We start from the raw sequence: 21967 nt of genomic DNA on the forward strand, positions 1-21967 counted from the left end.
TGTGCATGCCTACAGGAAGGTAAATAAGAACTCATCCACATGCTGGGAAGGTGGTGTACCCCAACACCACCAGCGTAGAAGCTTCGTGCTTGTGACTCTTCCAGATCTTACCCTATGTATATCTTCATTTGGCTGTTTATTTGTATACTTTACAATATCTTTTGCAATAACCTGGTAAGTGTGAGTGTTTTCCTTAGTTCTGTGAGCTGCTCTAGCAAATTAATTGAACCTTAGGAGGGGACTGTGGAAACCCCAATTTATAGCCAGTTGGTCAGAAGCATAGACAAAGCAACCTAAGGCTTGCAACTGGTATCAGAAGTAAGCAGGGAGGGGGTGGGCCCAAGTAAGCAGGGAGGGGGTGGGCCTTGGGGACTGAGTCCTTAACCTGTAGAAACTGATGCTATCTCCAGGTAGATAGTGTCAAAATTGAATTAGAGGACAACCAGCTGGTGTCTGCTGAAGAATTAATTGCTTACTTATTGGTAGGGGAAAACCTCCACACATTTGTTCACAGAGGTCTTCTGTGTTGACTGTTGTTGTAGAGTGAGGAATAGAAAAGTCATTTTGAGTTTGAGTGAGCTTTTCCACACTCAGCCATCATAACCTAATCACCCCTGAAAGGTCCCACTTCTCAACTCTGTTGCATTAGGGATTAAGTTTCTAGCACATGAACTTTGGGAAACACATTCAAATTATAGCAATGACTAACCTTGAATTTGTGACGTTTGTACACAGGTTCAAGAGTGGAAAATATTTAAGAATTACTGGGTATGTTTCAAGGTTATGCTGTTATTGTAGGTAGCATTCAGGTGCTTTAAAGAAATGTGCTTAAGAAAATTTATGGAATTGAACAGCACAAGAAAAAAAGGTACTAGGGAGAATAAACTAGTTTTCACGGAACACCCAAAAGTCAGTGGTTCTCAGCCTCAGCTGTACATTATACTCACTAATTAATTCAAAATGTCTAGGGGTGCAGTCCTGGCATTGTATTGACATATTTCCTCGGGATAAAGCATGAAAAGTGCCTAGCCTTGAGCCTGACAGATAGCTGACATCTACTAAATAAATTGATTCCTATACCAGTTTCCTCTTCCACATACCAAGGTCTTTCATTTTCCATTGAGGATTGGGTTAATTACATAAGGAATTTTAATTATCTTTCCACCTTGTTTTTTTTTTTTCAAGAACAGATAATCCAACATTGCAATGTAACCCATCAGCCTAAGAAAACTCTTATTAAATGGCCGTTTTTCTTTGAGACTTAGTGATCTAATAATTTCAACTGCCTTTCCTTCTTTTTACCTCCCCTGAGTGAATATTATAAGTTTCCCAGATCTTTAGGACCAACATTACTAAAATTTGACCATAAAGATATAGAATAATTACATATAAGAGTAAGCTGGGTAGTAAGAAAAATAAAATTTCTGCTTCCATTTTTCAAATATATGGTGTTTCCAAGATATTTTTAGATATTTTATGGCTGGATGCTTCCCAGGAAAGAAAGCTGGCTCTTCCATCAGAAACTCATTCATTTTATCTGAGGATTTTTAGATCTTTAGATCTTTAGAAAGTGCTTTCCAAAGTCAAAAATTCTGAACCACTGAGGGATAATTAATGAGAATAAAAAAACGTATTGGGGAGTCAGCCAGCATCACATAGAGCCAGGCCCACAGCCTGTCTTAGAAGCCACAGTTCCAGCTTCCAGACCCAGGAGACTCCCTTGTTCTCAATTCAACCAGTACCGGTCACATCCTATTACTCATTACACACAATTGATACATATTTTATTTCTGAGTACTTATTGGGCTTCATTTGCTTGACTTGCATGTTTCTATATTAAATATTTTTTTGGTTATTAAAAAAAGCCCAATTGCCAGTTATTATGGCTTTCAGTTATAAGCTTCCTAATAATTTCTTGCTTGTTTATAACATTCCAGAGAATTTTCATCTCTATTTTGCCATGAACCCTAACCTGTTTTCCAAAAGCATGATTTCTGCAGAGAACAACATGTTCTATTGGAATCACTTGAAATAGCGTCACAAATTACTCTTGGAGATATTGTGAGCCAGGTGCAATGTTGTGTTTGCCTTAGTTAGTTGTTGCTCTTGGCGCTGCCACAACTGATGCTCACATTGTATTAAATAGGCATGACTTATTTGGGGGTCACCTTGCCAGCAAAGCTGACAGAGCTATCACTCCACTTGTCTTGATGCATGCTGTTTCTCATTAGGACGATTCTAAATTACATTCCTTTTCATTTACTGTCTGTCATTCTATGCGGCTCTGTTCCTGGCCCACTGTCCCTTCTCTGTCTTTTTTATTCCATTATTGATATGATAACTGGATATCAGCCTTGGAAAGAGATTCTGAGCAGAAGATGTATCCTTCCAGGAGGTGTTATTGTCAAAATCCATTTCAAAAACTCAGGGCTTTGAAGATGAAGTTGTTGATGGGCCTAAACTTGCTTTGAACTGTAAAGAAGCTTCATAATCAAAAACAAAACTTGTTAATTATATACTTACACTAATTCTAGGTGTAATTATTTTTACAATAATAATGATGTTATAGCTACTAACCCAGAATGCTAACTCTACTATATGTTCTAAACAATTTGCATGTATTGTCTTATTTAATCTCACAGCAGTCCTATAGAGATTTCTTTTATCCTTGGTCTTCAGACAAGGCACAGAGAAATTAACATGCCCAACATCACTCAGCACCTAGATGTTACAGGCATTATTTTGAACCCTGACAAATCTGACTCCATATTCAACAGCTCTTAATCACCACCCATTGTAATAGAAAGAGAAGATTAAAGTAGTAACTAAATAAACTCTCACGAAAAAGGACAAGATATTCTAATCTCATTTCTTAGAATTAATTCAATTGGTGGTAAATCACAGGTCTTACCCACTTGTATTTATGGATATGGCAATTTTAGTTTCTTTTAAAATATGTGGACTATTCCTTATCATTTTATCCAATAAACATTGGTTGAGCAAACATCTGCCAGTTACCATACTGTGCATGGGTAGGTCACAAAGTTAAAAAAAAAAAAAAAAAAAAAGACACATTTCTGACCTCAAGTTGTTCCCAATCAGATAAAAGAGGCAGAATGAAAATAAATCTGAAATATAGTGGGAGTAATGTTAGGAAGGGAGTGTACACAAAATATAAGGATGGGTGGAAGGGGACCACTTTATTTGGATGTATGGCAACATGTCAACATACTCTAATGTTCAAGTATTATCCTCAGCAATTCAGCTACTCAAAAAGGATCTAAAATCTTGTTTCTTAGCCAAATCAACTTTTCCCCAAGAGATGGAAAATGGTATTATTGCTTGAATGTAAGCTGTGAAGCCAGGGTAGTAAGACTGATTCCCTTGACCCCACGGGACTTGTGAAGGGCTAGCTCGCTTACTCAGCCTGCAGGGCTCAAACCCCTTGAAAGAGGGAGAAGATGTAGGTGAGTGGGTGCAGGAGCTGGGGTGAGTGCCTTTGGGCACCAGCAGGAATGAACCCCTTATCAGCCCACAGCAGCTTCTAGGGGCTGTCCACAGTCTCTAGAGCCCCAGAGGGCATGTGTTATAGTGTGCTGTTTTAGCTTTGCTGTCTGCAGACAACTTAAGTGTTAAACAGCTCAGTGGAGAGTCAGTGTGACAGCCTCCTGCACCCGCAACTGGATCTTGTCCAGTGCCCAAGAGGAATGAGGTCACACAACTTGAAGGATGGTGAATGTGGAGATTTTACTGAGTGGTAAAAGTGGGTGCCAGCAGGATGGGGAACTGAAAAAGGGATGGAATATGAAGGCAGTCTTCCCCTGGAGCTCAGCCAAACTCCTCTCCTACCACAGTTTCTGATGTCCAGCTGCTGCTTCTCCTTTCAACGTTCAGATGCTTCTCTCTTCTGTATGTGTGTGAGCTGAGTTTGGGGTCTGGGATTCTTATGGGCACAGGATAGGGGGTATGCTGGGCCAAAAGGCAACATTCAGGTGGGAAAACAGGGAAGTAAAGTTCTCATTTAGGGCCGCAGGGCCCAGTATTTTCCTGCCTCCTGTCCAAATCAGTAGCAGAGTTTGAATCCTGGCACTACTAATTTTGAGCAACTTACTTAACTTCATTGCATTTCAGTTTTGTTATCTGTAAAATAAGCATAACTTTAATAATAGAATTATTGTGAGAACTGAATGAGTTAATATGCATGAATTCTTTAGAATAGTGCCAGACATATAATAAGTACTATGCTACATGTATCAGTTATTGTTATTGTAATTATAAATAAAATATCTATATTCAGTGGAATATCTTTATAAAATAAAAATGGAAACCATTCTGCAAATGTACTATGATGTTAATAATACATACTTATTGAGCTGCTAATATATTCTAGGTACCATGCTAGCCTCTGGGGTAAAAGTTTAATTCAGCAGTTCAGTAGTACTTAGGGAGTTTATGATAAAATTCCACAAAAAGCTAGCCATATATATTAGGATAAGTGATATTTTAATATAATATGCTATGAAAAACACAAATAAATTAAAAAATTATTTTTATCCTGAATGGATTCAGAAAAGCTTCATAGAGTGGGCGACATCAGAGCTAGACCTTGAAGGAATCCAACAACATAAATATGAAAATCATTCTGGGCATAGGGAGCAACATGGCAAAGATGTGAAGGGATAAGAGTAGAAGTTGAAGGCTCACAGGGTGCATATGGAAGAGGGTCTGCAGAAGAGCAGGACATATTAGTCCATTTTCACACTGTTGATAAAGACATACCTGAGACCGGAAAATTTACAAAAGAAAGAGGTTTAATGAACTTACAGCTCCACATGGCTGGGGAGGCCTCACAATCATGATGGAAGGCAAGGAGTAGCAAGTAACATCTTACACAGATGGTGGCAAGCAAAGAGACAGCTTGTGCAGGGAAACTCCTGTTTTTAAAACCACCAGATCTTGTGAGACTCATTCACTATTTGTAAGAACAGAGCAGGAAAGACCCGCCCCTATAATTCAATCATCTCCCACCAGGTTCCTCCCATGACACAGGGGAATTGTGGGAGTTACCATTCAAGATGAGATTTGGGTGGGGATACAACCAAACCATATCACTCTGCCCCCGGCCCCTCCCAAATCTCATGTCCTCACATTTCAAAACCAACCATGCCTTCCCAACAGTCCCCCAAGCCTTAACTCATTTCAGCATTAACTCAGAAGTCCACAGTCCAACATCTCATCTGAAGCAAAGCAAATGCCTTCTGCCTATGAGCCTGTCAACTTAGTTACTTTCTGGATACAATGGGGATACAGGCATTGGGTAAATACAGCCATTCCAAATGAAAGAAATTGGCCAAAACAAAAAGCTGCAGGCCCTAGGCAAGTCCAAAATCCAGCAGGGCAGTCAAAGCTTAAGGCTCCAGCATAATCTCCTTTGACTCCATGTCTTGCATGTGGGTCATGCTGATGCAAAAGGTGGGTTCCCATGGTCTTCGGCACCCCACCCCTGTGGCTTTGCAGGGTACAGCCTCTCTCCAGGCTGCTTTCATGCAGTGGTGTTGAGTATCTGCAGCTTTTCCAGGCACAAGATACAAGCAAGCTGTCAGCGGATTTACCATTCTGAGGTCTGGAGGATGGTGGCCCTCTCCTCACAGCTCCACTAGGCAGTGCCCCAGTAGGGACTCTGTGTGTGGGTTCCAACCCTACATTTTCCTTCCTCACTGCCCTAGCAGAGGTTCTCCATGAGAGTGCTACCCCTGCAGCAAACTTCTGCTTGGACATTCAGCCATTTCCATACATCCTCTGAAATCTAGGCAGAGGCTCCCAAACCTCAATTCTTGACTTCTGTGCACCTGCAGGCTTAATGTCATGTGGATGCTGTCAAGGTTTGGGGCCTCCACCCTCTGAAGCCACAACCTTAACTGTACTTTGGCCCCTTTTAGTCATGGCTGGAGTGGCAGGGATGCAGGGCACCAAACACAGCATGGGAACCCTGGGCCTGGCCCATGAAACCATTTTTTCTTCCTAGGTCTACAGGCCTGTGATGAGAGGGGCTGCCATGAAGACCTCTGATATGCCCTGGAGACATTTTCTCCATTGTCTTGGTGATTTAACATTCAGATCCTTGTTACTTATGCAAATTCCTGCAGCCAGCTTGAATTTCTCCTCAGAAAATGAGATTTTATTTTCTATCACATTGTCAGGCTGCAAATTTTCTGAACTTTTATGCTCTGCTTCCATTATAAAACTGAATGCTGTTAATAGCACTCAAATCACCTCTTGAATGCACTGCTGCTTGGCAGTTTCTTCCACCAGATACCCTTATCATTTCTCACAAGTTCAAAGTTCCACAGATCTCTAGGACAGAGGCAAAATGCCACCAGTCTCTTTGTTAAAACATAACAAGAGTCACCTTTGCTCCAGTTCCAAACAAGTTCCTTATCTCCATCTGAGACCACCTCAGCCTGGACCTTATTGCTCATATCACTATCAGCATTTTTGTCAAAGTTATTCAACAAGTCTCTAGGAAGTTCCAAAATTTCCCACATTTTCCTGGTTTCGTCTGAGCCCTCCAAACTGTTCCAACCTCTGTCGGTTATCCAGTTCCAAAGTTGCTTCCACATTCCACATTTTTGGGTATCTTTTCAGCAACGCCCCACTCTCCCAGTAACCAATATACTGTATTAGTCCATTTTCATGCTGCTGATAAAGACATACCTGAGACTGGGAAGAAAAAGAGTTTTAACGAACTTACAGTTCCACATGGCTGGAGAGGACTCCTAATCATGGTGGAAGATAAGAAGGAGCAAGTCATGTCTTACATGGATGGCAGTGGGCACAGAGCTTGTGCACGGAAACTCCCATTTTTAAAACCATCAGATCTCATGAGATTCATTCACTGTCATGAGAACAGCACAGGAAAGACCCACCCCCATAATTCAATCACCTCTCACTCCCATAATTCAATCACCTCCCACCGGGTTCCTCCCATGACATGCAGGAATTGTGGGAGTTACAATTCAAGATGAGATTTGGGTGGGGACACAGCCAAACCATATCACAGGGAAAGGTGGAATTGGTGCTTACAAAGGACCTGGTAGTCAGTGGAGGAGTAACCTGGAGAGAGAGTGATAAAATCTGCATCTTAGATGGATCACTCCTGTGGCACCATGGGAAATGGATATGAAGAATGAAAAAAAGGGTAGAAAACTCATCACAAGATAATTGCAATGACCCTACCTCAGGCTGGATTGTGAGAGAGAAGATAGGATGGAAGTGACAGGAAAGCAGAGCAGTGGACAGATTTGAGAAGCATTTGCCAAGCTTTAATATATACATATTGTCTATATAAATTAGTACAATTGTACAGTCTTAAGCATAGTGAAGATAATTCCACATTTCTGTGAATTGAAAGCAGCATTTCCATCTACATTGAATTATTAATTTGATGAGAGTTTACTTTTATTTTGTTCTTGCTATGTTCCTTAAGTAATTTAATCAAATTTAATATATTTTTAAATATTGTGGTTTGACCTTGGAAACATGAAGGTAAAGAATGAGCCTATTCTTAAATCTGAATTTAATATCTTGCAGGAGAGTAAAAGTTTCTCTCATAATTGCCTTCAGTACGAAAACAATTAAGTTAAAGCCTAGGTGAACTATCATAAGCAAATAAATGTTGACATTTAAAAATACAGCAGAAAACCAAACATGTTTAAGAAGTTAGTACATGCAGAGATTCTAGTAATGGTAGGGAACTTAAATATCTTTTCAATAAAATGTGTTCTTTGAAGATGAGGAAACTGAGTGACTCGGGAAGGATACAAAATTGGCAAGCAGTCAGAGCCTGGTCTAGGACCGACTCCATTCCAATTCACTTTTTAACATGGATTTTACTGTCTCCCAACAACGATATTTTGTTATTCACATGTGTGATTCTCTAAAGCAGGATCTCTCAATCACAGCATTATTGACATTTTAGACTAAATAATTCTTTGTTGTGAGCACGTACCTGTACATTGTAGAAAGTTTAGTAGCATTCCTGGCCTCCATCCACTAGATACTAGTAACATCCCCCTGCTACCCATTGTGGCAACCAAAATGTCTCCAGACATTGACAAATATCCCCTGAGGGGCAAAATGCCCCCCTCCAGTAAAGAACAACTGCTGTAAGTCCTCTAGACCCCTAAAATGTTGTGAACTTGAGCTAAAAGAGGAAGAATCCCAAAAACGTCTCATATAATTTTTAATCTGTTAAACTTTCTGCAATTTTCATATCGTTTTCTCAAAAAATTCAGGATCTGTTTGCCTTCTCTCTAACTCTCAATTTGCTATTACAGTCTTGTTAAAAGAAAAATCACTGACAAATTAAATTTAACAGAGTTTAAATGAGGAAAGAATAATTCACTGGAGTCAGAGAGACTCCAGCACAGCCAGGTGGTGGAAGATTTATGGACACAAAGGGAAGTGATGTACAGAAAATGGAAGTAAGGTACAGAAACAGCTGGATTGCTTATAGTTCTGCGTTTGCCTTACTTGAACCGAGTTTGAATAGTTGGCTGCCTTTAATTGACTAAAACTGAGTGACTGGCACAAGAGTAGGTTACAGTTAGTTTACACACCCAGTTAGGTTACAGTTCACTGTGCACAGAGAAACCTTTAGGTAAAACTTACTATGTAAGAAGGCATCTTTGGGCTAAACTTAATCTAACAGTCTTTTCTTTCTGCCTGCTCTCAGCCCAGTCCTTGCCATTCTCAGCTCTGCTTTGGGTCAGAGGAAACTATATTTTCCAGGGCCACTTGTTTTCTGACTTCTAGGTGGCCTCAGTCAATGGAAGTCTGACAGGAGACTGAAGTGGGAGGGAGAGAAGCCAGGGCACTTCTCTCTGTCCTCTCTCTCTTCTTCTGATAATGAGTGCTAAGTCTGCATGGCTCCTGTTCCTGTTAGACAGTCTTTCTCCCTGAATCCAAGCCATGGCTCATCTTCCACAAGGTGGCCCTGGATCCTGGGGGCTGGTAACACTATCTCTGTTTCTCCAGTCCTAAGGGTAGTAGCAACCCCTGCTGTTGCTAATCTCTGGTTTACCTAGCCTCCTAATTGGCTTCTTACTTTTTCCATCACCTCTGTAAGCAGTTACTATGGATTGAATTGTTTCCCCCTAAAATTCGTACGTTGAAGCCCCCACTGTGGCTGTATTTGGAGTAAGAAAGTAATTAATGTTAAATAAGGTCATGAGGGTGGCACCCTGGACTGATAGGATTATTGTCTTTATAAGAAGACACAACAGAGTGCACACACACGCTCTCTTTTACCTTGTGAAGACACAGCAAGAAGTTCAACTGCAAGTCAGGAAGAGAGCCCTTACCAGGAACTGAATAGGCCAGCACCTTGATCCTTGACTTCTCAGACTCCAGAACTCTGAGAAAAAAAAAATCTGTTGTTTAAGCCACCTAGTCAGCTATATTTTGTTATGACAGTCCAAGCTGACTAATATAGGAGTTCCCTGTATAATTTTTTCATTGTTTGAAATAGCTGGAGGGTTTTTATTTTTCTGTCAACCCTGACTGATACAAGTTCTTTATATCATTGATACTATATAATATTTGTTAGGCCTGCAATACGTACCTGATATTATGCAAAAGACATGTTAATATTCATTTTCTTATCTATCCCAATAACACTGTAACATATGACAAAATGGTATGATGTAAAAAGCATGGATTTTGAGTCACTTAGACTGCATTACAACTCCTCCACTTACTAGCTACATGACCTAAAAAAAGTTAATCTCTCTAGGCCCTGCTTTCCTTATCTGTAAATTGGTCTAGTAATAGTATCAAACTAAGAGGGCTGTTCTGAATTAAATGAGTGACTCTATGTAAAGTGGTTAGAATATATGTGGGTATACAGTATGCTCTCAATAAATCTATTATTTTTGGCTACAATTTGTTAAGTGTCTATTATATACTAAGCACAAGAATAGGTACTGGAGACATAAAGACAAAGAAGAAACAATCAATGCCTTCAAAGAGTTTGAGGATGCTAACAGAGGCAAACACATGAATGGGTAATTATAATAAAATATGCAAGTTTATTGATAAATTTATTATGGGAAAGCTAACATGATCAACAGTCAGGGTTTGGGACACAGGGACACATTTGACAGGGTTTGATTCCCAGTTCTGCCAATTACTAATTGACTCTGAGCAAAGTTATCTATCTCCTCTGAGCCTCAATGTTCTTACCTGTGAAATGGGAATGATAATTGTACCTACCTCATAAGGATATAGTGATTAAAAATGAGATAATAAAAGCACAGATTTGGGTATTGTTCCTGGAAGATGACATGTACTCAAAGAAGGATAGCTTTTTTTTTTTTTTTGAGACGGAGTCTCACTCTGTAGCCCAGGCTGGAGTGCAGTGACGTGATCTCAGCTCACTGCAAGCTCTGCCTCCCACGTTCAAGCAATTCTTCTGTCTCAGTCTTCTGAGCAGCTGGGACTACAGGCTCCCGCCACCACACCCAGCTAATTTTTTGTGTTTTTAGTAGAGACGGGGTTTCACCGTGTTAGCCAGGATGGTCTCGATCTCCTGACCTGGTTATCCATCCACCTCAGCCTCCCAAAGTGCTGGGATTACAGGTGTGAGCCACCTCACCTAGCCGCTATTTTTATCATTAATAGGGAAGCACAGAATAAGGGTGCCTAACCCAGCCCAAAGCTCCCCCAAGTTTCCTACTGCTTGGCTGCCATCTAATCAGCTTGACAAGAACTGCCTTCCATAATATTTCTCTTCCTCAGAAGATGAGACTGAGTCTATTATACTTTTCTAGTATCAGCATACATTAGCACAAGAACTTTAGAAAGGCCAGGCGTGGTGGCTCACGCCTGTAATCCCAGCACTTTGGGAGGCCAAGGCAGGAGTATCACAAGGTCAGGAGATCGAGACCACCCTGGCTAACACAGTGAAACTCCATCTCTACTAAAAAATACAAAAAATTAGCTGGATGTGGTGCTGGGCACCTGTAGTCCCAGCTACTCTGGAGGCTGAGGCAGGAGAATGCCATGAACCCGGGAGGCGGAGGTTGCAGTGAGCTGAGATATCCGCTGCACTCCAGCCTCGGCCACAGAGTGAGACTCTGTCTCAAAAAAAAGGAACTTTAGAAAATTTCTTGACAGAATGTATTAAAGCTAAACATATGTATGCAAAGCAGTTCTACTCCTGCATATATAGCCAGAAATGAGTACATACATGTTCCAAATGACATATAAAAGAATGTTTATAGAAGCTTTATTTATAATCATGACAAACCGAACACAAACTATATACCCATCAACAGAAGAATGGATATATACATTGTGATATATTCATACACAATGAAATGCTACATAGCTAATAGAATAAACTACAGCTACATGCAACAAATGGTTGATTCTCACACACAAAATGTTGAGCCAAAGAAGCCAGGGTGCACACTTTATTATTCCATTTAGAGAAAATTCATGAACAGGCAAAATGAGTCTATGTCACAGAAGTCAGAAAAGTGGTTACCTTTAGGGAAGTATTTACAGAGAGGGGCAGTGTATTGGTAAATGTTTATCAACCAGCTCTCCAAAAAAGAAAGAAAAGAAAAGAAAGAAAAGCCCTGAATTTACAGCATTTGTCAGTATCTATGGCATAAATACTCCGAGCATGGTAGATTTCAAGGTACCAATGTCATGTTACTGAACACAAAGTTGGGAAGAACTTTGTGTACAAAACTTTTGTGTATATGTGTACAATCTGCTCAGCAAGTCGGTGTGAGCCAAATACAGCCCACTGCTGAGAGGCGGCATGAAGGAGCATTCTTCTGGTGTGCTAGAAATATTCTGTATCTTCTTTTTTTTTTTGGAGATGGGGGCCTCGCTATTTTTCAGGCTGGTCTCAAACTCCCGGGGTCAAGAGATCCTACTGTCTCAGCTTCCCAGGCAGCTGAGCTTACAGGCATGAGCCAACTGTGCCCAACTCTGATCTTAGTCCTTACACAGATGTACACATATTCACAGAGCTATACATTAAGAATTATCGACTTTATTGTCTGTATATTATACTTCTCTAAAAAGCCAAAATGTTAAATATTTCTGAGAACTAGAAAGAAAAAAATGTTATAACTGTCGTGTCTGAGAGGAAGATCCAGACGGGTACCAGAGAAGCAATGGCTGGGTGTTGGGCACTCAGACCTTTTTGTTCCTACAATAGACACGCAGCAAAAGAGAGATACTGTTAGTAGTTGTGACATAAATAGAAAAGAGATGGTGACTCTTTTACCTGGATCATTGCCAATTATTTTAACATTAGACTTGATTCAATCCTATCACCAATGGTTGATACATCACATAAAAGAGTATCGTTTCTGAAGAACCCCAGATCCACTGTCTTAACTATCTGTGGCCCTGTCAGCTTGGAGATGATTATTCCACTGGGTGGCTCCAGAAGAACATTTTAAGCACTGTACCACCTGAACACAAGGATCAGACATAGAAAAGCACCAACGTAAACAATTACTTTTATTTTGAGTAAAAATATACATTCATATCATTTTTATATTTATATTTAAGGGATCTCAAACCTTAAATATGTTCAATATGTCTAGAAGGTATCTGTGGTCTAGCTAGCTGAGACATTTTAAAAAGACAGCTGCTCCTGACTTATATAGCACTTACATATTTAAATTTACAAAGCCAAAGTAACATTTTAAAGGGGTTTTACTGGTGATAGCTTGACACATCCACAGATTCATTTGCTCCCGATCTGGCAATACAGGACCATAGAAAACACCAAACCCAGTATCTAGAGAACAAAATAAGAGGATTAACATGGAATTTAAGTGAAAACACTGGACACATTATAAATAAACAGAAAGAACATTATATATGAAAAGATTTTGTATACTGACAGTTCCAATCCTATCTAAGTCATCTCTCTTGGAAAATTAGAGGTTCCAATGGGACAAAAGAGCACTGCAAATGCTCTCTAGGTTTTTTTGTGTTTTAATCAGCATTTTTTAGCTGGCCAATCAGCCTCTATCTAACTGGCCCTATATAACTGCACAGTAGCAGCTGCCACCAGAAGACCCACTCCCTTTCCTGGAACACACACATTCTTCTGCAGAGCGTCTCCTCTGGAGCACTGGGGATCTCAGGTCCCTGGGGGCTAAATATACGTACTGCTTCCATAAAAAGGTTATTAGCATCTGGTTTAAATCATCTGCATACAAATCAAGGAGTCTAGAATTTTTCCTGCTGTAGTTTTAGGCATTTTCAAGAGGAATACAAAAATGAAGTAACTCTTTTTTTAAAAAAGCTTCTAGACTATGGGGAATAGCTTAATTCAGGAATTTCTTTTGAAGTGAAAAAGCACAACTGAAAATCTGGGGCATAATTTCCATCTCAAGTAGCTCTCCCAAGAATGAGGGGCCCCAAAATTTGCTCTAATTGGCTCTACAGTTGGTGGCTTGCATGCTATGTCTTTGATGTAGAAATGATAGACAGGACCTGTGTGCGTTACCAATAGAAAGTTTCCTTCCCCACCAGCCCCCTTTGAAGGGAGGACGGAGGAGGGCAAAGTGCCATTTATGCTGAGTCAACTTAAATGCTTCTACTGTGTTGAGACTTTCTGCTTGCTAACACTTTACTGGAAATGTAATTCAAATAGAACTGCTAACCAATACTTCTTCCTTCTTAAAATGGTTGACACCAATTCTCTGCAAAAGTAATAATTTCCATTCAAAATATTCTACAATTCAAGACTGAAATTTAGTCTTTTTGCCTTGATGCTGAGCCTTAAGTCTGCGGGACAAGTATCAAGAAAGAACTTTTTTTAATGGGAAAAAATAATGGGATAAGACAACTATCATTTTCACTGCTACATCCTTGAAATAGAAGCCCACCATTTATCAGCAGACTAGACAGTTAATATCACACTTTCTTGCATTTCATTGTCCCTGAAAAAAACATTTATCATTGTTCAAAAAAATAGCACACAATTAAAAGAGATTCGTCATTTTATGATGTATGCCAAGACTCATGATAAATTTGCTAAGAGGTATGCAGCAGTCTAAAAACATGTCAAATTATCATTTTTCTTTTAACTGCTTTATTTCTAGGACCTCCTGTTGGGATAACTTCTGTCCTACAAAGTGATGGCTCTCAGTGTGTAGTTTTTCTTTTTTTATTAAAGCAAGGAAAGTGCTGATCATTTTTTGTGCTTGTAAAATTGCTATAGTCAAATGAGGAAAGATATGATAGTCTGGTTGTTTTAAGCTAGAATAATGAGAATTCCAAAAATGTCTACAGATAAATTTTTCTTGCAGAATAAGGTAGTTTGCATAATTTTTAGCATTCAATGTGAGAAGAATCCCTTAGGTATATAATCCTAACAGCTTTGGAAACAAATATTGGCCCATCTCACTAAAACCTATGCCTAAACATACTAACATAAGGTCTAAATATGGGACAGTCTTTTTTTATATGATATTTTTCTGTGGAGATAATCTGAACATATTTTCTGCAGGAAGATATTTGCTTCTGTTTTCTTAAAAGTATTTTTTAGAAGAGATTTTCTGTTTTTGTATCTTTGTGTTTTTTTGAATTTGAACTTTGGAAACAAAGAAGGGAGATAGGCCTAAGTCAAAGAGCAATAGAAAACTTGTACTAATAACTGTAAGATGAGCTATAAAATGCTCTTTTTGGGATACATAATTTATAGACTGGGTGTCAGAAGACTTTTCCAATCTACTTTTTGAATAAAGGAAGATGGAATATAAAATGATTTGTTTCCCTTTAAAAGAGGGAGGGTAGGTTTTAGATTGAGGAACTGAACAACAATTTAAAAAAGTTCAGTTACTTGAACCAACTATTTACCATATCTGCAGATAGTCTAGAAATCACAATTAATTTGGTCTAATTCAAAAACAGTTATGTTTTATGATAGTACCACAAACACTTCATACCTATAAATTACTGTATAGAATGTTTGTATTGAGCTATTTTTCTCTGAATATGTCTTTAGAAGAACCAATAAAATATTTAAATGTGTAATTAATACATGGAATATACCAATTTCATAAAATACTGAAATGCATTAATCTTTTTGTAATCTTATTTTCCACTAGATGTATTTAAATTCTTGAAAATGCCTTTCACTATGGCACAAAGTATTTCATCAATCTCCCCAATCAAGTATGTCCTTACTTTTTCTGGTTTTGCTAACTGAGGAGCATCTGTGATTTGAGCTAGTGATAGTCAATTGTCAGAACTTGAGTTTAACATGAAATATAACTCTTATATTAAATATCTCATTTAAAACATGCTGTCTCATACATTTAAATCATTCATTTAAAATCACTAACGATTCATTTAAATCATTCATTTCTTACTCATCTTCATGACCATTAGTCCTTATTTCTAAATTAGCATAAACCCAGAATACAAAGCAGAGAAACAAAATACATCTTACAAAATGCAGAATCAAGAGAAATAGACCTAATCCATAGCACCATTTGACTCTGAACATATATCAGACCTAAAGAAAGATAGCCATAACCTACCAACAAAGAATGCTTCATATTTATACCTATTCATTTGGATGACAAGAAAGTAATAACCCACAGTTTAATTTGCTGCTAATAGTCCCTAACCGTTCTCTAATAGTTGCCTGGGAAATTCCACCAGCAAACTAAAGAACCACGTAGGCCACCAAATTGCTTCATTCTCAGTTAAAATTTCTTTCTGGCAGTGATGTGGCATGAGTAAGAGGTAGAAAATTACCAGAAAGCCCAAGGAGTACCTTGCACAGCATTCCATGAGCATGAAGCACAAGTCACTCAGCTGAGCTAACCAGCTCTCACAGGCATTAACCAGGGAGATACTTCATATTATTAACATTCTTGCTAATGTCCTGGAATAGGATTGTGAGTGAATTTGATCTACTTGATATCAAAATTACCCAAGATCTGGGATGATTCCAAAATGCTTCTCTGAAGCAGTTTTAATTCATTTTCTTGGCAAATTTAGGTCATGTGAAAAGTGTCTTTCAGGTGTTTTTTTTTTTTTTTTTTTTTTTTTTTTTAAACATGCCAAGAAAGTTCATCAAGACAAAAATCCTATGTGGGATACTTTTCCAACATCAATAATTAAAGTGATGAAAGTAATATATAAGCCTCAATTTTCCTTGAAAATTTCTCCAAGTGAGTCAATAGTACTTAAGCTGAGGATATCAGAGGTAATTACCTCTACTTTTTAGAACTTCTTGGATTTCTCTAGAATGTAATAATAAGTAACAAGAAAACAGCTTCTCACACTCTTGAGTTCAGTTTTTATTTTGTTTCAAAATCAAGATGAGAAATAAGAAATTGTAAAGGTCGTATTTTGCTTTGTTTGGTGCTTTTTCTTCTAACTTTGGAAAATTTTAACCCTTGTGCTAGTTTTCAGTGGGAAAAAGATACCTGGCACTAAGAACTATGCGAAAATTAATTCTTTTTCCCGGTAGAGAGGTCATTCAAAAGCAAGAGTCTCAGCCCTGCTCACTTCCTAAGACGGGAATCTCCTCCTCAGACTCAGGCTGACTGAGGGAGATAATGAGCCTTCAGCACCCAGTGCTTTTCTAAAGCATCTGTGTTTTCTTATGGTTGTTGTGTTTGTTTGTTTGTTTGTTTGTTCACCATCAATATTTCTTAAAATTAATGAACAAGCAAGAGAATAAAGAGTCAATAATACAAGATCATACTGTACCTCAATAACTGCCAGTCCAAATGCTACTCCAATAACTATTATGAAATTTTTCGCCAATAAGTCTTTTATGGTAGAAATACAGGGCTGTTAAAAAAAAAAAATTAAAAGTTACCTCAGAAAAATTCGACCTTATATTAATCAAAATTTTTATACTTTTGTTTGACTTTTTACATTGCTAACAAGAAACACACCTAACAACAAGGAACTGGATTGTTCCTTCCACTCCCTGCTTCACCCTTGCTCCAAAAGGTTGTAACTGTTGTGGTTTGTTTATACATTAAAAAGCAACTGAGGAACAAAATTTTGCTTGACTGCCTAATTGATGAATCTAGGGATTAATAATTATAAACGATTTTTCACCAACATATCCTCAAGTGATAGATTTTATAATTTATACTATAAATTTTATAGTTGATAAAGCTATACATTTTATAACATAAAAGTATAAATGATAATTTTATCTTAACTTTATTCATTTTAGAGCTGATACCACCTTGACTAAGGATGTTTTAGGTTTGTAATCTACAACAGAAAGGTTCCTGGTTGAGATTTTCGCTAATAATATTGCAAATTTTCATTTTTAAAACAAGGTATTTTCTTTCATTTTTTTTTTTTTTTTTCTTTGAGACAGGGTCTCCCTCCAGCACTGAAGCTGAAGTACAGAGGCATGATCTTGGCTCACTGCAGCCTTGACTTCCTGGGCTCAAGTGATCCTCCCACCTAAGCCTCCCAAGTAGCTCAGACCGCAGGCATGTGCCACCATGCCTGGCTAATTTTTGTTGTGTTTTGTAGAGACAGGGTTTTGCCATGTTGCCCAGGCTTGTCTTGAACTCCCGGGCTCAAGCAATCCACCCACCTCAGCCTCTGAAAGTGTGGGGATAACAGGCTTGAGGTCACCGCTGCCGGAAAAAAGCAAGACATTTTCAAAATCCCTTAATATTTATCAGGACTATTTTTATCTTAAAAAGAAAAAACTTACTATGTCTACCTAATTTATGCCATTACTTTAGATAAAAAAGAGAATTTAGGAAGTTGCCTCTCTGCTACATTTTTGAAATGTATACAATCCAGCATGCATTTTCATGCTTAAAACATTTTGGACTAGACCTAGTAACTTCAAGAATTGTAAATTATGGGAAGAATTTTTAGAATGGAATAAGACCACACAATATAATAGTGTTATTTTTGTACTGCCCTGAAATATATTATTCCTTGGATGGTTATATATATGCAAAGGGCCAACAAAATATTGCTATTTGTTAAATAAAATAAAAGTTCTCCAGAAGGCTAAGTCATCTTTTCCCCTTCATTCCTGACTGTAATGAGTTTCTCCATTCACCTTTAACCCAAAGTGGTAAACATTCAAGGAAATTATTATGTCATTTAGGTTAATGATGAGATTAATGATTATATCTACGGAGTCACATTCATTATGTTTCAAGGGTTTTTCTCTTCCTCTTCCCCTAAGATAATGAGGTTATCTTGGCAAACGGAAGAGAAAAAAAAGAAATGTGAATTATGGCCATTCCATATTTTTCATTTTACCAGACTTCTTGCAACTTACACATGGCAGATGGAAGTATTTTATGAATTTACAACCTTCCTTTTGGGAAACTGGTGTAGCTATCAGCCTATATTCAGCGGAATTGTGTGAACTTACAGAAACTATCTAGTAGTTTTTTTTAGGATAATTCCAGGGGTTTTTCAGAATCTGTCTTGAGGAAAAACATCTTTGAGTTGAATTTGAACAGGAGACAAATAGCAATCTGCAATTGAATTTACTGATTTCCTCATTATCCTAAGTGGAAACTATCTTCATTTACATTATATTTATTTCCCCTTTACCTTGTAAATATTATGTCACTAATATTAGGTAGGCAGGAGAGGAGCAGGGAGAATATAAAAAGTAAGAATCAAACTTTTTGTAGTAATATTATTGTGACAAGGAAAAACGCAGTATAACACTGTAGTCTGGTAGATTACTTATTGAGTTATTTTAAATCTTAGTGACATACTTTAAGTATTAATGACAGCAATTCCCCTTCAGGGAAGAGCCTCTTTAATTTTGATAAGATCAGTGAAAAAGATAAATAGTCAAGGAGAGGGTAGTTTCCCCTGAGATACTTTCTATTTCCTTGTATAAATTAATCTCAGCAGCAGTTACTAAATCAAAACAATTCTAGATTGAAAATAATATTTGGGTATTATAGATATTAAGATTAATTCATTGTGAATTTATAGTGGCTTTTAATGTATCTGCCTCTCAACTAGATTGTAATCTCCTAGAGGATTCAGAGGTATGTCTAACCCTAGCAAGGTTCCATCTGACATGTAGTAGGCACTGAAGAATAACAGTAAATAAGTGAAATACTAATATCAATTGTAATTTTTGAACACATTTTTTCTAAGCAGAAGGAACAGCTGACGAAGGGACAGATGTCGTGTTCTTCATGAAGCCATATCCGGAACCCCACAGACTAAGTGAGATGGGGTCCCATAACACCTTGCGCCCATCTCTATCCATGAAACACTAGTAGACCATTGGATTGAAGTTGCCTAATTATCTTTCTCTCTTCCTTATTTAAGCATCAGCTCCATGAGTGCAGACATTGTGCTCTGTTCAGGAATGAATTTCCAGTGAGTGGTAGAAGGCTTGGTGCATAGAAGGTGGTCAATAAGTATTTGATGAATTGATCAATAAGAACTAGGACACCCACGTACTGACATTCACAAGTCACATAAATATGACCTCTACAACACATAAAAGATTAACCTGTCTTTTTAAATTGACTTTAAATGTTCAAGGTAACTTCTCAATTGCAGCAATAACTAGGTAAATTGGTAGCTGTCAATAACATAGAGAACCTAAACCCTTAAACGTATTGGGAAGGACTTGGAGTTCTTTTTTCTAAATTTTGAGAAAGAAGAAACCTCATTTCTTGAGAAAAGGAAATTTGATTAGAAAACAAAAAACATTGACTTTGAAAATTAAAGTGAAAATATTGTTTTCTAGAAGTCATGTTAAAGTAAGAAAAAATAAAGGAGAGTAATGATTAAGATGACCAAAGAGAGGACAAAATAAACTTTTATGTTAGTTTGTACTTTGCCTCCCATTGCAGCAGAATGTTTCTTTGACCTATTAAGATTGGACTTAAATGATGCCGGACTCATAGAATAAATGAAGTCTATCTGCTTTTATCTTTAAATAAGGATTTTTTTAATTTGGGAAATTTCTGAGATTTTTATATCATGATTCCCATTGTACTTGATACATTTTAATTTTTTGTAGGGACTTTAATTGTGAAAAGAAAGTAACAGAATTGCTTATTTGATCAAATGTGATTTAGTTCTCACCTCTTTGTAAACTTGTGTTCCATTATAGGTGGTGCATGATCTCTGCATATCTAGACATTCACATAATTTGGGATGTTGTTGAAAATTATTTCCCCAATCAGCAGCTCCATTGATCAAACCACAGCATTTAAACTGTTTGATAAAGGGTAGAATGAGAAGCAGTCAGTACGAAGATTACAAACATTGGCAATACATTAAATTATAATCTTCTGAAGTCATTATTAAAATGGTTATTATGCTAAAATACCATATAAGTCACCTTTCACCTTTCTCTATATAGAAGTAAATATTAAGGATTTTTTCATTTTGATCTTTACATTAATGATGGAAAAATGGAGTCGCAGACTCAAAAATGTGAAGAAGTTGGGAAGATGAAAAACTCACCTACTAGTTTTTGTTTTTGTTTTTTTTAATTATTATACTTTAAGTTCTAGGGTACATGTGCATAACGTGCAGGTTTATTACATATGTATACTTGTGCCATCTTGGTGTGCTGCACTCATCAACTCGTCATTTACATCAGGTATAACTCCCAATGCAATCCCTCACCCCTCCCCCCTCCCCATGATAGGCCCCGGTGTGTGATGTTCCCCTTCCCGAGTCCAAGTGATCTCATTGTTCAGTTCCCACCTATGAGTGAGAACATGCGGTGTTTGGTTTTCTGTTCTTGTGATAATTTGCTAAGAATGATGGTTTCCAGTTGCATCCATGTCCCTACAAAGGACACAAACTCATCCTTTTTTATGGCTGCACAGTATTCCATGGTGTATATGTGCCACATTTTCTTAATCCAGTCTGTCACTGATGGACATTTGGGTTGATTCCAAGTCTTTGCTATTGTGAATAGTGCCGCAATATACATACGTGTGCGTGTGTCTTTATAGCAGCATGATTTATAATCCTTTGGGTATATACCCAGTAATGGGATGGCTGGGTCATATGGTACTTCTAGTTGTAGATCCTTGAGGAATCGCCATACTGTTTTCCATAATGGTTGAACTAGTTTACAATCCCACCAACAGTGTAAAAGTGTTCCTATTTCTCCACATCCTCTCCAGCACCTGTTGTTTCTTGACTTTTTTTTTTTTTTTTTTTTTTTGAGACGTAGTCTCGCTCTGTCGCCCAGGCTGGAGTGCAGTGGCCGGATCTCAGCTCACTGCAAGCTCCGCCTCCTGGGTTTGCACCATTCTCCTGCCTCAGCCTCCTGAGTAGCTGGGACTACAGGCGCCCGCCACCTCGCCCGGCTATTTTTTTGTATTTTTTAGTAGAGACGTGGTTTCACTGTGTTAGCCAGGATGGTCTCGATCTCCTGACCTCGTGATCCGCCCATCTCGGCCTCCCAAAGTCATGGGATTACAGGTTTGAGCCACCGCGCCCGGCCGTTTCTTGACTTTTTAATGATCGCCATTCTAACTGGTGTGAGATGGTACCTCATTGTGGTTTTGATTTGCATTTCTCTGATGGCCAGTGATGATGAGCATTTTTTCATGTGTCTGTTGGCTGTATGAATGTCTTCTTTTGAGAAATGTCTGTTCATATCCTTTGCCCACTTTTGGATGGGGTTGTTTGTTTTTTTCTTGTAAATTTGTTTGAGTTCTTTGTAGGTTCTGGATATCAGCCCTTTGTCAGATGAGTAGATTGCAAAAATTTTCTCCCATTCTGCAGGTTGCCTGTTCACTCTGATGGTAGTTTCTTTTGCTGTGCAGAAGTTCTTTAGTTTAATTAGATCCCATTTGTCAATTTTGGCTTTTGTTTCCGTTGCTTTTGGTGTTTTAGACATGAAGTCTTTGCCCACGCCTATGTCCTGAATGGTACTACCTAGGTTTTCTTCTAGGGTTTTTATGGT

At 38.1% G+C, this 21967-nt stretch overlaps 1 protein-coding gene across 4 annotated transcripts in view; it reads right to left on the minus strand.

Annotated features, from left to right (window-relative positions):
• Positions 1-12525: 12525 nt before the first annotated feature.
• Positions 12526-21967, minus strand: part of TSPAN8 (tetraspanin 8) — a 40069-nt gene continuing 30627 nt past the window's right edge. For 3 of the 4 annotated variants that reach the window (XM_025401640.1, XM_025401639.1, XM_025401638.1), the window contains 3 exons: positions 20122-20253; positions 16768-16851; positions 12526-12826 (listed from right to left, as the gene is read on the minus strand). In XM_025401640.1, coding sequence (XP_025257425.1) covers positions 12773-12826; positions 16768-16851; positions 20122-20253 — 270 coding nt within the window. In that variant the 3' untranslated portion in view covers positions 12526-12772. The remainder of the gene's footprint in view (positions 12827-16767; positions 16852-20121; positions 20254-21967) is intronic. The other variant, XM_025401641.1, reaches the window with a different exon arrangement.

Source organism: Theropithecus gelada, chromosome 11 (assembly GCF_003255815.1).
Source record: "Theropithecus gelada isolate Dixy chromosome 11, Tgel_1.0, whole genome shotgun sequence".
Classification (NCBI taxonomy): domain Eukaryota; kingdom Metazoa; phylum Chordata; class Mammalia; order Primates; family Cercopithecidae; genus Theropithecus; species Theropithecus gelada.